The sequence below is a fragment of the Epinephelus fuscoguttatus genome, linkage group LG6 (assembly GCF_011397635.1).
Source record: "Epinephelus fuscoguttatus linkage group LG6, E.fuscoguttatus.final_Chr_v1".
Lineage (NCBI taxonomy): Eukaryota > Metazoa > Chordata > Actinopteri > Perciformes > Serranidae > Epinephelus > Epinephelus fuscoguttatus.
Window position 1 is genome coordinate 11,798,477 of NC_064757.1, and position 14,580 is coordinate 11,813,056.

The 14,580-nt window shown below is 39.8% G+C and overlaps 1 protein-coding gene across 1 annotated transcript; it reads right to left on the reverse strand.

The window, feature by feature from the left end:
- Positions 1-11: 11 nt before the first annotated feature.
- On the reverse strand, positions 12-14,157 carry dgcr8 (DGCR8 microprocessor complex subunit). The gene is made up of 14 exons (XM_049578080.1): positions 14,042-14,157; positions 12,694-13,655; positions 10,000-10,162; positions 8,689-8,831; positions 8,012-8,351; positions 7,707-7,904; positions 5,571-5,672; positions 5,173-5,271; positions 4,611-4,693; positions 4,285-4,385; positions 3,776-3,882; positions 3,028-3,155; positions 2,439-2,552; positions 12-1,918 (listed from the first exon to the last, which is right to left on the reverse strand). The coding sequence occupies exons 2-14, from the start codon at positions 13,378-13,380 to the stop codon at positions 1,835-1,837; spliced, it is 2,349 nt and encodes a 782-aa protein (XP_049434037.1). The 5' UTR covers positions 13,381-13,655; positions 14,042-14,157; the 3' UTR covers positions 12-1,834.
- Positions 14,158-14,580: the final 423 nt, after the last annotated feature.

The following is a 14,580-nucleotide window of genomic DNA, read 5'->3' on the forward strand; positions in this document are numbered from 1 at the left end:
AAACACAGCCCTTCAAGTCATTAGTCAAGACATTTTATTTGCATAACAAATATCACTTAAGTCATGGAGCTCAGGTTGCAATACATACTTCATTTTCTAGGCAGCAACATCTCAAACAATTCATCAGAACAACTCAACAGCAACACATGTAAAAGCAGTATTTTTCTTTTCTTCTCACTGACACACTTGGCGAGACAAACGCACAGAGAGGAAAGCACATTCTTAAAGCGATCTACAATATCACAACAGCCTCGTGTTTAAACTTGTGATGTGTCCTCGTATAAAACCACAGGCAGAATACTTGACAAAGAATGCACAGCAGTTTCTATTTTGTTCCAGCAAATAACGTGTCTATGTATCTGTGTCCTAGATGTTTCTACTGTACAGTTTGCAGCAACATTAAGTATTCTATAAAATGCATAAGACTGTATGTAAGCTTTGGTATACACACTTTCATCAGCTTGTGTTGGACTAAATGACTTTTTTGTTCATGTCAGTGTACCAACGAAATTTTGCAAGGCTGCCTTTTGAGAAAATGTATTCTACTTGTGGTTAGAAAATATGATCGACTGTCACGATGATGGCAAACATACACAAACAAAATACACAATCCATTAAGACGAGTCTTAAAAATCTGCACATGCTGGAGGCATTTTTCCCTTAAGTATCTTTTGTTTTACAGGCTGTCTTCATTAAGATACTAATTGGCTAAACAATAAATGCTTGATCAAGTAAAAGGGGGGCTTGGTCTTTCCACTTCCTGTTGAAGGGTGTTTTAGGTCCAGCGTACTTTATTATACTCTGAGCCCTTTGTGAAATGGATGAACTAAGGCAACATGTAGCCAACGTGATTTCTTAAGGGCACCAAAACTGAAACGCTAATGAAATGTATCAAATGGTTGGTTAGTGTGCATGGCATAAGTACTTTAATAAAATGCTCAAAGAACTAAGAGCATGAAAGAAATGATCCTTTGCCCTAAACATAATACAGTACTGTGTGCTTGGGTTTGCTGCAGTGTTGGCATGGGGAGCAGGGCATCACTTTCTTGTAATGCCAAAGCAAAGGGGAAATAAAAAAAGGCAACAAGTCCCTCCCAATGCAAGTCACCCCAAACATCCCAAAAGCAGTTACTCCTGTACCGACAGCATGATCAGTCAACAAAAAAAAAAAAAATCTGACAGGACACGAGTGCATAACAATAGTTCTGAATAGTCATCACTTCACAACGCATGTTTTTAATCGTGCAAACCAAGACAGCAACTGTCCATTCTGAGGAAAAAAACAAAACGGCACCCAAAATATCCAAAACACCGACCATTAAAATACCCAAAAACAAGTAACTTTGTTTCCCAATTAAATGAATGGTATAAATACACAAGTATTAGTAGTCCCTTTCACATACTTTAAGCACAAACAAAACTAATAGTGCTGGTACTCTGTTGAATACGTCACTTCAAAACAAAACCAAGGTGTGTAGTGGTTTCTGCGGTCAAAGCATGCATTTTTATTTTGATGTGGTTCATATGTGATCAAGTCATGTTAACTTGTCTGTAGCCTGGGTGTGTTTTTTTTCTAGTGCCGTAGCGAGGATTCATCTAAAGAGGTAGACGATATTTTCTCTACTGTCTGTTAGTGCATTTAGACCTACCTTTATATCTACTAGCTGAACCAATAAAACATGGGTGAAGGAAGCAAGCAGTTCTACCGGCCTGGTCAACATGTAACTATATTGCCATTAGATCTCTGTGATGCATAATTAAGTAATGGATGGTGGTGTGTGATGTCTGACAGTGATTGGGTTTCAGTGCCGTGGGTCATCAGTGATTTCGAGACTTAAACGTCAACAGTGCAGAGGGGTTCACTCCCTGGCTGGGCAGACTCCATTACGGTCATCTTGGGCTTCTTTCTAGTTTCCTCCTGTACAGAAATACAATAAAGTAAGCGTAATATGAGGAGTACAGTCTGGGAATGGTACAAGATTTTAAATCCATTCTCAATTCTAAAATACACAAATCCTGGCAATAGCCATATAATTGTGTCCACCAGAGACTGGCAGCTACACTTGTAAAGACGTGTGTAAAAATGCTCCAGTCCTCTAAGCCTAAAGCATCAAGTGCAGCTTCAATAGAGAAGAGCATCCCACACCCACTACCTGAGACCCTGCAGATTTACCGTTTCCCCAAATTAAATTCTGGGTCTTTTTTGGATTAATTCTGGATCAAAACTACCACCTCGTCTTTCCTTCAATGAGCCCTCTGGTGACAAATGCCTGATGCACAACAAGTACTTCTGTTGATGTTTGGAACCAATCACAAATGAAAATCTAAGGACTGAAGTACAAATCAGTGAGTGAAAGTTCAGATGGGGGTTTAGAAAACAGGATAAATGTTTAACACTGGTTAGAATGACACTTAAGAGATTGAATTCAAATTCTCACCCTCTGCGCGGCTAGTTTCCTCATTTCTTCTTGCAGCTTGTTCAAGATATGAAGGTTTGGCTTGTTCTTTTTGGCATACTGCTGAAGCTCAATCACACTCTTGTCAGAGCTCTCCTGCAAGAGATCAGTCGTTTTAAGAGCCATGGAAGTGTGCTTGCATAATGAAGAACTATCTCCATTACCAGTATTTCACCACTCATTTTTTTTTTTTTTTTTTTTTTTTTTAAAATCGGTTGTTCTTGGAAGAGACATTACATGGCAATCAGTTGATAAGCCTGATAATTGTTGACTCAAAGCTACATGTTGGTGCGGTGAGAGTTTAATACTGGAAGATGTTTAACTGCTTTTAAGGTTTGACTGTTGACCTTAATGTGTGTATTGGCATGTATCACTATGTGAGCTGGAAAAGAAAGCTGACACAGTTCTCAGAACCAGATCTCTTATCCTCTTGAGATAAAATCAGATATGAAGTATTTACCGTAAATAAAGCTCAACATAAAACAGAAAGATTAAATTAAAGCCAAACTTCCCCCCCCCTCCCCCCAGTTTTCCATGAAGCATTACAGTAAATTTTTAAGAGGGTACTAACCTTCTTGACCATCTTATTGCTCTCTCTGCCGTACATGCGCAGCAGTGAGCCCCAGTTCTTGACGTGGGGATGAAGCATCTGCAAGATCTTCTGAGATGCTAGTTGTTTGCCAACCCTCTTGTTCTTGCCTGGTGGCAAATGTTAAAAGCATGTCACTGAAAGCTACATGTATTTTTACTTGTTTGTTAAAGACTCTGTGAAACAAAATGGACATGGTCATTAAAGGGATAGTGCAGATTTTTGGGGTTGTATGAGGCACTTACCCATAGTCTGTGTATTACCTACAGTAGATGGCAATCTACATGCTCCCAGTTTATGAAGAAGGCATACGTACTGCCATGGAAGCTGAGCAATGTATTGCTGTGGGGCCAGCAACAAAATGTATTTTAGCCACCTAAAAAAATGTAATGTAATAAAGGAGCCTGATGGTTTTTAAGAGAGCATAGATGGATAAAACAGCTTCAATTCCCCGTATAAAAGGGTTGTCGGCGGTAAAGCAGAACGGTCAAAGTATTCTAAATACTGCATACACCTAAATTGTACATTGCTTAGCTTCCATGGCAGTACTCCCGCCTTCTTCTCCAAACTGGGGACATGCTGACCAACATCCACTGACTATGATTAAGTACCTCATAGAACCCCACTTTGAGACATCTGAGCACTCACTTTAAAAACCCAACTCTTCAGCTCTACTCATCGACTGGTTCAGTCTCAGCATGTGGATAGAGGAGGATAAGGGTCTACTTACACCAGCCACGCACAGTGTGCTTCCCACATGTCATCACATATTCACTCTTCTGGTTTTTCCCTGGGATCACCTCAAATTTAATGCTGGTGTCTCCCATTCCATGGTTTCTACAGGAAAGACGTAACAATAAAATTCAAATCTATCTGCAGCCTGGTACTTTGTTGACCTTGGCAACAGTGACAGAACAGGTCTTGAACATCAAGTAGCAACAGATCGTGTTAAGGCTTGCACACCGGCAGCTTGTGTTCAATGCATTGAACTGTGTTCAGTTGTAATGCACTGCATCAGACTAAACTCTTCATCCATTATCTGTTACTGCTCATACTTTTCAGGGTTGCAATCTGGCACAAGAACATGCAAATGCCACAACCCTTGTACCCTCATGCTGCGAGTGGCACTGTGCCGCCCTCAACTTTTCATTACAGATAAAATCTTGAAAAAAAAAGTCACACAACCAAAAATACTGATTAAAATGTACCTGATTGATGGCATTATGCATTACCTCTTACCTTTTAAGGCACTCATGAAGAATCTGATATGGCGAAAGTAGTCCTGCTTTGTTGGTCAGCTCATATACCCTCGAGTCTTCTATACTGATATGATTAAAATACTGTGGAGCAGAGTACACACTGTGTTACCTCTGATTCAAAAAATATATTAGCCTTAAGAGGGAAACATGTTTTAACTTTGGCAACAGTTCTTGTTGTCATAATCCCCAAAGCCTGCCTTTAATGCTGATACATAGGTGAACGTCAGCTTACTATATTCCACTTTGCTGAAAAAGATTCCAGCTAAGATCATAAATAAAAAGTAAAGAATGTGAGAAAAAAGGTACCTCCAGTTCATCGCCCTCAACAGGCTTCTCCTCCGAGGTCTGCTTCACAAAGTCAGGGATGAGGATTTCCAGTGTGGCTCGAGCTGAAGTTTACACCACATTACAGTGAGAGCAAAACTAGTAACATATCACAATATGCAAGTTTATCATTTAGTAATAATATAATATTGTAATCTTTATTTTGGTATGTATCAGCTAATTAATTTTGTTCAAGAAAATTATAAGTCGCATATGTTCCATTCTAGTCAGTGTCATGTACCTCCAACATGATGTATAAAACACAGTTTAATTATTATAAACCAGGACCAAGCTGGCTCTTTATAAGAAGCCCTTTAACTGCTTAACAGTTAAGACAAACTAACACTTGTTTAAAAAAAAAAAAAAAAAAAAAAAAGATTTACAATTATGGACATTTCAAAATTCCCCCATTAAGACCTCACTGCTTTCCTAATCTCTTTACCCACTGACAGTGGTACTCTGAGCTAATACAATAACTACTCAGTTGTTAAATACACCAATCAGTCTATGCCAATGCCAAGTACTGTAAATCAAAAAAAGTTACCAGCTTTATTCTTGGCAAGTTTTTTACTGCTTGCGGTTCCTGTACCGTAAGTTACTCCATCTATAATGACCGACGCTCCAAAGGGTTCACTTGGGTTCTCTGTGGGGCACAAAAATTCAGTTTGATTTGATATATTTTAACACAAAACAACAAACTTCAATGTATAAGCGGTAATAGCAATAGTTCTGTGTGCACTGTACACTAATTTCAAAATTAGTGTACTGGGCTGTGTAGACAGAATGAGTGAAGTAGATTTACACATCACAATTCATACCACAGACACCATGCCTATTCAGTTCGCTCTTAAATAAATAACAATTTACATCTGATGAGACAGAAGTGACATAGGACTTTAAATACCTTGACTCCCTAAAAACACTTACAAAAAATGAACTTACCACATTCAAAAAAGTTGTAAACAGGTCGAACCTTTAGGACACGTTGCATATATTCATGCAAGATGCAAACTTCAGACTTTCCGTTAGGGTTGATGACAAATTCTGTTACAACAGAAAATTAAAATGCATCAACTACAATACACTAGAAGCACAACTTTGACAATGATAGTATACTCACAAACAGCATAAACTGACATAAGGGCAAGTTTACTACAACTGATTTTGATTTCCACACTTTTTGCAAAAAGATCTGAAGCTGACAGTTGGCAAGTTCCTTTTTACTACACCGCAGAAAAGTCAAGACAAAAGGAGATCATCCACAGCTGGCTTAAAGGAATAAAAATGACACTGCCCATGTTCATCACAAAGCAAACGTGTCTTCCAAATGCAAATGTAGAATGGCTTTTGTGGGGTTTCCAATAGCTTTTCAGATGACAGTGGGGTTCTATGGCACAGAGTATAGAGTGATATCAGGATACACTAGAGTTGGGAATTGATAGGATTTTACTGATAACAATGCCATCATTGATTCTGCTTATCAGTCCAATTCTTTATGGATTCACTTACTGATTCCTGATTAATTTAATTAATTTTTGGGGGAGAAAGTAGGCCTACACAGGTATCAGCATCAATGCAATGGTTTTATTATGTGTCTGAACATAGTGTCAATCACATGAGGTAATACATGTACTGCATTCATTTTCAAAATATGCTAAGCCTGCCTGCACGGCGCTAATGTTATGACATGATATTAACCCTCAGTCATGGACATGCTGCTCGATTAGGAAGCACTCCGGTGGCACTCGTGTGTAGATATGCAAATGCATGACATCCCTGGAATTTAAGCTCATCTTGCATAGAAAGATGTTTTAATATATTGTTGGTGTTTCCACACTTAAAAAATGGACATTTTACAGACACTAAAAGCAGCAATGTTGTCATCGATCTTTGTTAAATGAAGTCATACTTTGGACCGTTCGTTCCTCTCCATGACTCTTGTTCTAAGTTTCCAGCAGTGTACACACGACTTTGAAGTCACTGTTTTGCAATACCCAACTGTCAGAGTAACATGTCGACATGAATAGAAGGAATTGATAAGCTTGCAGTTTACGATTCCCATCCCTGGGCTACCCAGACAATATCTATGAGGATAAATGGTTGTTTTTAAAGGTTTCATTGGTTACCGATGATTAAAAAAGTAACACAAGCCGTTCTAAAAAAGCATGACTTGTATGACATTTATTAAGTACAGGGTTGGGACTCGTTAGGATTTTAATGATTCCGATTCCTTACCGATTCCTTCTTAACGGTCCGATTCCTCTTACCGATTCATACGTTATATTCATTCTACTTGCTATATTTAAACAAGTATATAATAAACACAAATGCAATCATACAAATGCAAAAACTTTATTCTAACTGTTGCACAGTACAATTAGATGAAAATACACATTTGTGTGTGGTGTGTATTTCAGATTTAGAGCCTGTATCATCTCCCTGAAAATCTGTAACAACAAAAAGTGATTGTCTGATTTCTACAGTAACACTGTTACCTCAAATTAACCACAGCAATGTAATAAAAAATACCTATATGCATTCATGCTTGGGCACTGTTATTTATGTGACAACACCTGAACACAACACACACAGACACACATTGGCTGTTTGTTTCTACCGCTCCCCTCGCTGGAAGTCTCGGACCTCCAGCCGCCCGCCTCCAACTTGATTAAACGCTGAAAATTAAATAAAAGAGGGAGACAGGTTTTTCCTATTTTATCTTATTTTGTTTTATTTCTCCCTCTCCCCTCGCTGGAAGCCTCAGACCTCCCGCCGCCCGCTCCTGTCTCAAACACGGAGGTCTCCCTCTCCGCTGAGCACCCACGGCGCACGCCCAGCCTGTTAAATAGCCTGTAACCATAACAACTGTGTGACACAAACTCAGTGCTTTAGTCACTGAATAATGTCGGGCTCGGTCGGGTTCGGAAAGAAATATGTGGCCCGTGCTGCACTCTGATGGAAATGCATGTGACCTTTTTTTTTTTTTTTAACAGTCTAGGAACCGTTTGGACCTGGTTCCAAAAAAGAACCGGATCCGGATCCCAACCCAAATTAAGTATGAATCTATATAACTGTTACCTTTCTTAGTTGGTGCATCTTGGACTGAAAGTGTGATGAGTTTCTGGTTGGCAGGCAGGATGGGTCGCTCTGACTCCGCCTGCTTCCTCTTCATGTCTCTGTTAAACTGTCTTCTTTCAGCCCAGGTACGAAACTTCTTTACTGTGACTTGTTCAAAGTCAAAGCATTTTTCAAGGTACAAGCGAAAGTCTTCAAGTTCTGTGATGAGATTTTATTAGGTTAGATCATTAAATGAAAAACAGCTTGACGAGTTCTTAGAGCAGCAAAAACATAATCACTGGAAACGAACAATGCAAAGCTCTTACCTATGGACTCATCCTTGCACACCTCCACCTTGGCCTTGACTTGTCCTAAGGCTCCTTGGGCAGAGTCACAGGGTTGGGACTCTTTACCCTGCAGGCTGTCATTGGTGGTGCCCTCTCCACCTGGGCCATCATCAGTCATACTGGGGGCAGGGACGCCGTCTTGCTCCTCAGCTGTAGCATCTGACCTGCCTGCTTGCTCTTCATCATTGGCCTCAACACCAGGCTTGACAGGAGACTTCTCTGCATTAGATGTCACCTCCCCATTCAGCTCCTTTTCCTCCTGTTCCTTCATTTTCTTGTAATGTAGGCAAGGGATGCTGCTGGTAGGAGGGTCATGTTTCTGTACCAACAAAGAAGTGTTGTAACAAGTTGGCTCAAGTTCAACGCCATGGCTAGCTTTACCCTGACTTTTAAGAATTAGGCTGGAATACGGCCTTAAAAAAAATTGTTCTAAGCTGCCGTTTTTGAATTAAGAAATGCTCATATTTTGGAATGCAATAAAGCTATCAGTGGCAGATTAATATTGTGAGGCTGTTCTTAACACTGAGCAGCACTACAAACTGAATATGTAACTAATAATTGTGTTTAGAGAACTGACACAAAAGGTGCACTCAACTAATGAGAAGATCAACACCCCTGTCAAGTTAATTAGATATAACACTTTTGTTGCATCTTACCCTAATACTGCCTGTCCCAAGAAAGTAGGGTCTGGACCAGGTAACCACCCTGGTTTCCCTGTGCAGGTAGACTGGAATGCCTGAGTTATGGAATGTCATGATCCATCCATCAGGTAGAGGCTCGGTGGGAGGACGCCCACGACCTGGGAAAATGTAAAGGCAGGCAGTTAACACTACACTCTTACTTTATGAGGTGAACTCCTCTATTAATTATGATAAAAATTTCATGTGTTGCTACTATAGAAAAAGACTGACTAGAAAGGACATTGAACTGTTTGCTGTGGTTATTTGACCACATTAATAGAAAATGGCAATTGCTGTGAGTTGTTATGGTGACAACACAAGTCACGGGGGCCATGAAGTGAGTCACACTCACTTGTTTGAGATTTCCGTTTCGGCTTACTGTTGTTTAGTTAGGTTTTCAAATAAGCAATCTGTTACTTTTAAAATATTACCCTATTTACCCATTTAGAGAGACCATGGAAATAAACAGCGTGCAGACCAACATTAGTCTTTCAGTGAAAAAGAGAAACTTGGGACTGGTGTATGGTTGTATGTTTTTGTTAAATAAGGAAAACAGAGTATTTCCTTTCCTATTGTGACTTTGTTTATTCATAAAATACGTATTAAGGTTGTGAAGTCCTTGCTATAGTAGTATAGCAGGGTCGTGCTATAATGTCAATTCAGCGACCCTCAATTCCTCTCTAGCATCAAGAAAACGGAGATGGCGCACAAGAGACACCGTTTCATGCTTTATCCTATTCCATTGCTCATTTGGTTGTTACTGCAAAACCTCACCTCAAGGAGCTCTGTCCAGCAGAGGCTGAGATCCAACTGCTGGACCAATAACAAGAAAAACAAATGTGCTTATTTAGATTAAAAAAAATGTCAGACAACATCACGTAACGTGTGTTTTTAATCTGGTGGAAGAAATTTTCTTTCAAAGTTGAAACAAGAAAGATATGATGGATTAAAGTGTGACTTGCAGTGCCCGCCTCATTGACTCCAATAGAACTGACACCCAAGTCTGGCTCCTTTAACGCTGTCACTGTCGTCATGACCATTAATTCTATTATTTTTTCCTTGGCTAAACCCTGTATTGTAATCTATATCAGCAATGCACACTATTGTGAAACATAAAGATAAAAACTAGTAACACAATACTATCCTATATTTTGTATTAATTCACTTAGTGACAAATAGCATATACTGGTTAGAATATCATATCACATTGTGCCCCATACTCCTGAAACCACAATCCACAATTCCTTGTTAGTACCCAGCCCTAAAACCGACAGATCCACCACTCACTCTTCAGGACTGTCTTAATTTTGGTCATCATGGGCTGAACACCTCCTTCACCATCTGACTGATGATCACTGTCCCCGCCATACTTGTCCTCTGTCACACGCATCTTTTTTGGAACCGGCATGCCCTCCTCCAGCAGAGCATCGACATCATTGTCAAACTCCTCCTGGAAGAGTCAAAGGTTAAGGCCAGGAGAGAGGGATGGGTCACCAGTATAAGGGAGTTTCTTATGAGCAGAAATTTTAACTGATGTGGTGCTGTAAAGTGAACAATCGGTGGAGAAAAAGACCAAACCAACAGCCAAAAAAAAAAAAGAAAAAAAAAAGAAAGAAGAATAAATAAATAAATAAATCAATAAATAAATAAATCAATAAATCAGTGCCACTTTGGGCATAACAGTAAACTACTTCTGGATTTAGAAAGAGACAATATCAAACCTATATCAACTTCTACAAATGACACATTTTTAGCAGCCTTGACTCTCTCTTTTTATTATTATTGATTACTTTTGCATCAAAGGAAACCCAACATTTAATGGAAGAAATTGAAAATGGCACTAACCTCTTCCAGCATTTCACTTTGCATTTTCAGTAATAAAAAAACAACAACAGCAACAAACATTTATCTAAGTTTCTGCTGCTTCATTTATCCGGTTTTAACCAGTCACAACCCACTAATAAGGAAATGGTCTGAGGTGGTGCAATATTAAATCAAGAAATTATTACAACACTATTTTTCCCCAATTCTGGCAATAATTTATACTACATATTCCCTAAATATTTTCCCCCTATAGCTTATAACATAACTATAAATGTACAGCCCAACCTATATTTACTGCAACACTGGCACTGCAAAGAAGAAACTGGCTAAATGTCCCATTACTAGCTTTTAATATTGTATTGTACTCAGTCAGTTAAACAGCAAAACCTTCTTTGCATAAGATACAAGGTTTATGGAAATGTGGTCTCAATTTGGAAAACCACTGACAATCCTAACAAACCCATCCCCAAAATACAAATGCCTGGACAAGTCATCCCAAAAATCTAGATTGTTTTGGTGTGAGATGTCGAGTGTTGGAGATAGTGGCCGTAGAGATGTCTGCCTTCTCTCAAATATAACTAAACTAGATGGCACTCAGTTAGTGGTGCTCAAAGCACCACAATAATCAATTTGAAAAACGCAACAGCAATGCCTTTTTCCAGAAATCATGACCTGGTTGCTAAAGATAATTTCACAGACCATGTTGTGAGCAATTGTCACGTAGGAACTGTTGTCTGTCAACCAAATCACCACGCACAAGGAAGCGTGCATCTACTAATCAGGGTTCCTACGCAAGTATGGAAAGTATGGAAATAAATTTGATCAATTTCCAGGTATTAAAAAGTATGTAAAATCAAAAATAAAGTATGGAAAAATATGTATGTTTCCAGACTATTACCACTGTTCTAAAATACTGTTTTCTAAAATAGAAAATTAGGTATTTCCAAAAATAATTTAATCAATCCGGATCGTGTTTTATGCCGGGGCAAGCACAATTTGTGTGAGAGCAAACGTCTCAGAAAACATATTGCCCCTTTTACCCAACTGACAAGTGGTATATCCAGTCCGCTGCCCCATGACCCTCCTCCAGCCCCCCAGGTATCAAGTTTCACTCCAATACTGCACCTTCGACAAGAAGACGAGTTTCATGTGGTTCACAATGTGTAGATGCAAGTTTTTGGATGGATGGTTTGACAATACCGTATATAAATACTGGTTGGCCAAGGATTCCCAATTCACACACAGAGCTAGATGCAAGCTTTGTGTGAAATCGTTTGACATTGCCAACATGTGGGAGAAGGCGATTCTGAGCCACATGAAAGGAAAAAAACACTGACGTCTCGTTACTGCATTGCTTGCACCCAGAGTCCCAACCTTTTTGCCTCAGCCCAGACATTGAACTTACCTGAGTTTTTATTTGCATGCCATTATGGTACTTGGCAACAATCGCCTATTAAGAATAATTAAATATGATGTGAAATATGATACACTGATATATTTACTCAGATATTGCATATTCTCTGGGGGAAAAAAAACGCAGAGAAGTCTGGAAATTAGGGTGTGGAAAAGTATGGAATTTTGAAATTCCAAATGTGTAGGAACCCTGACTAATGGACAGGAGGCTAATGCTCATGACAGATGTAAACATAAATGGCATCCTCTCTGGATGAACTTTAAAATATGAATTTTTGATTTGTGGGTGAACTGTCCCTTTAATATTGATCTCAAATGGGCTGTATTCCTACTACAATCTGCACTGTGCTCCATTAGTGAGAAGACATGATCCAGGAGGTCTATAATTACCTTTGTTTTGATGTCCTGTCCTTAATCTAAAACATTGAGTAAACAGCAAAATAATGCTGTCCCAGCTGCACTTGTGTATAGGTGCATGGATATGTGTGGCCTACTCCATGTTGCATTGCAACAAATGTTGAACCAAGTTCATCTTTTTTTCCCCCACTGGACAACATTGTTGTTTTTGTTGCTGAAATGACAGAGGCTGTGTTTAATGTCACAGTTTTAATAATGTCCTCTCTTGCATGGACTGAACTGTATGGGCTGTATTAGGGCTACATTAACTCTGCTTGACAGTAAAGGTCAAAATGGGTGTGTAGCTGATAATGACAAGGGTTACTGCAGACATAGGAAGAGACGTACCTCATAGGAGAAAGCCACGGCCTCCTCATCTGCTTGCTCCTGCTGAACTATGACCTCAGACTTAAAGCCACCATGCTCTGTATCGTCATGATCCAGGAAGTTCTCGTAGAAGTCATCCAACTCATCCAGGACAGCGAACTCTACCTTGTTTTCCAGGTCTGCCTCAGCCTCCTCTGATCTTCTGCCTGCTATGTTTCCTGCTCCAGAGCAACCCTCGGCTGCTTCCTGCTCACTTGTGAAATCATGCAACTCACCATTGAGGCTATCTAAGCCGTCTTCACTTCCTCTCTCCTGCCCTTCACCTGTGTACAAAACCTTCCTGTCTTTGCTATTGCTGCTTTCAGTAAAGCTAACACTGATCTTAACATCTCTGAGAAGCTTGAGGTCTGGTAGAAACGCGGTGACCGGGGGAGCGTGGCGGGCTGTTCTGGGACACGGTGGGTTGGGATTGGCCTCATCTGAGAGGTGGCTATAGAAGGTTATTGAGCCCTTGCTGAGGGGCAGCTGTGGCTTGGCTTCCCCGTCCCCTGGGGTGTATGTGTATCCATCACCACCAGAGCTAACGTCCATTACCTCTGCGTCACTGGACGTTTGCAGGGGAGGTGGTGGAGGTGCTCTGCCCTCATCTTGGCCAAAATCATCAGGTGGCTCCAAGGGGAGAGGGGGTAGCACATCATCTATCTCCATTTCCTATGTAACAAACTTCAACTTACACAGACTAATAACTTATTCTAAAATCTGACCTGTTGAGACTCTCCTCTTATCTAAACCCAGAATGCATGCAGAAGCACATCCCTGTATAGACCACGTACCAGAGGTGAAAATGCTAAGCTGACTACATTGTTCTTTTCATTAATGTAGACAGCTTTCAGAATCACTGTCTCAATTATTGGAAATCACAATGCATTCAGCTTAATATGGGATCTAGGCACTGATCATCCTCCACTGGTATCTTCTGGGAGCTGGAAGAAAAGGAGCAATGAGAGTGACGTTAGATGTTAGTGCAAACTTTACGACTAACAGCGTAATATTTAACGTAACCTTACAAGCGTTACTACGAACAGTATATCATGTTGGCTGCTGAAAATTAACTTCGACGTAACATGCGGGTCAGTTTGTTTGGGAATAAGTTTGTCCAAGTTGTAATATCAAGCAAATTACTGGTGAAATAAAATGGGGGAAGAGCCTCGCTTTAGCGCATCTGTTCAGTCTACAGTTGCACAGCGGGCCCTTGGTAACGTTATCATCAATGCTAATATGCTAGCGAGAAACCACAAAGCTGTACAAATCTCTGCGGCTGCAGGACTGGTAGGCTAGACCGACAACCGTTTAGTACAGAAATACTCACCGATATATAATTTACGCGACTGTCTCCTATTGAGCACCTGACTACCTTTCTAAATTATTTTATTCTCGACGCGCCGCCATACTGCCTCAACTGCAGCCCCGCCATCTTGAATAAAAACCACAGCGGCAAAAGAAACTCAGGCCCCACCTTCCAGTACCGGCTTTTTGATAACTGATAGATAAGCGGACCAATCACAACATCCCTCTATAATCGCTAACTGGTATGATTCAGCCAATCAGCATTGGCGTTACTCATTTTGGGCGATGGGCAACATGTTAACATGTGAAAGCCAGAATATCTAAGAAATTAAAACAAAATAATGAACTGTTAAAGGTATTAACTATTAATTTTCTTTTGTAATTTTGATTTTATTTTTTAAATATGTGAGTATGGAGAGAGCTTTGTGTCAATATTATTTGTTTGAGGAGATTGACAATCCTTGTGTAATCTGTAAATATAAAACAATTTCGACAAACATAAAAAAGATTTGTAAAGTCACAAAAATATTTGGCAAATTTAAAACACATCTGCAAACACAC

What these genes read in the sequence shown, in the direction of transcription:
- dgcr8 (XM_049578080.1), bottom strand. Translation starts at nt 13,380, where the DNA reads ATGGAGATAGATGATGTGCTACCCCCTCTCCCCTTGGAGCCACCTGAT. An exon ending in TTGAGGGCGATGAACTGGAG is followed by an intron (nt 4,386 to 4,610) that starts GTACCTTTTTTC and finishes TCTGCTCCACAG; the next exon opens with TATTTTAATCATATCAGTAT. An exon ending in GCACACTGTGCGTGGCTGGT is followed by an intron (nt 3,156 to 3,775) that starts GTAAGTAGACCC and finishes ATTTGCCACCAG; the next exon opens with GCAAGAACAAGAGGGTTGGC.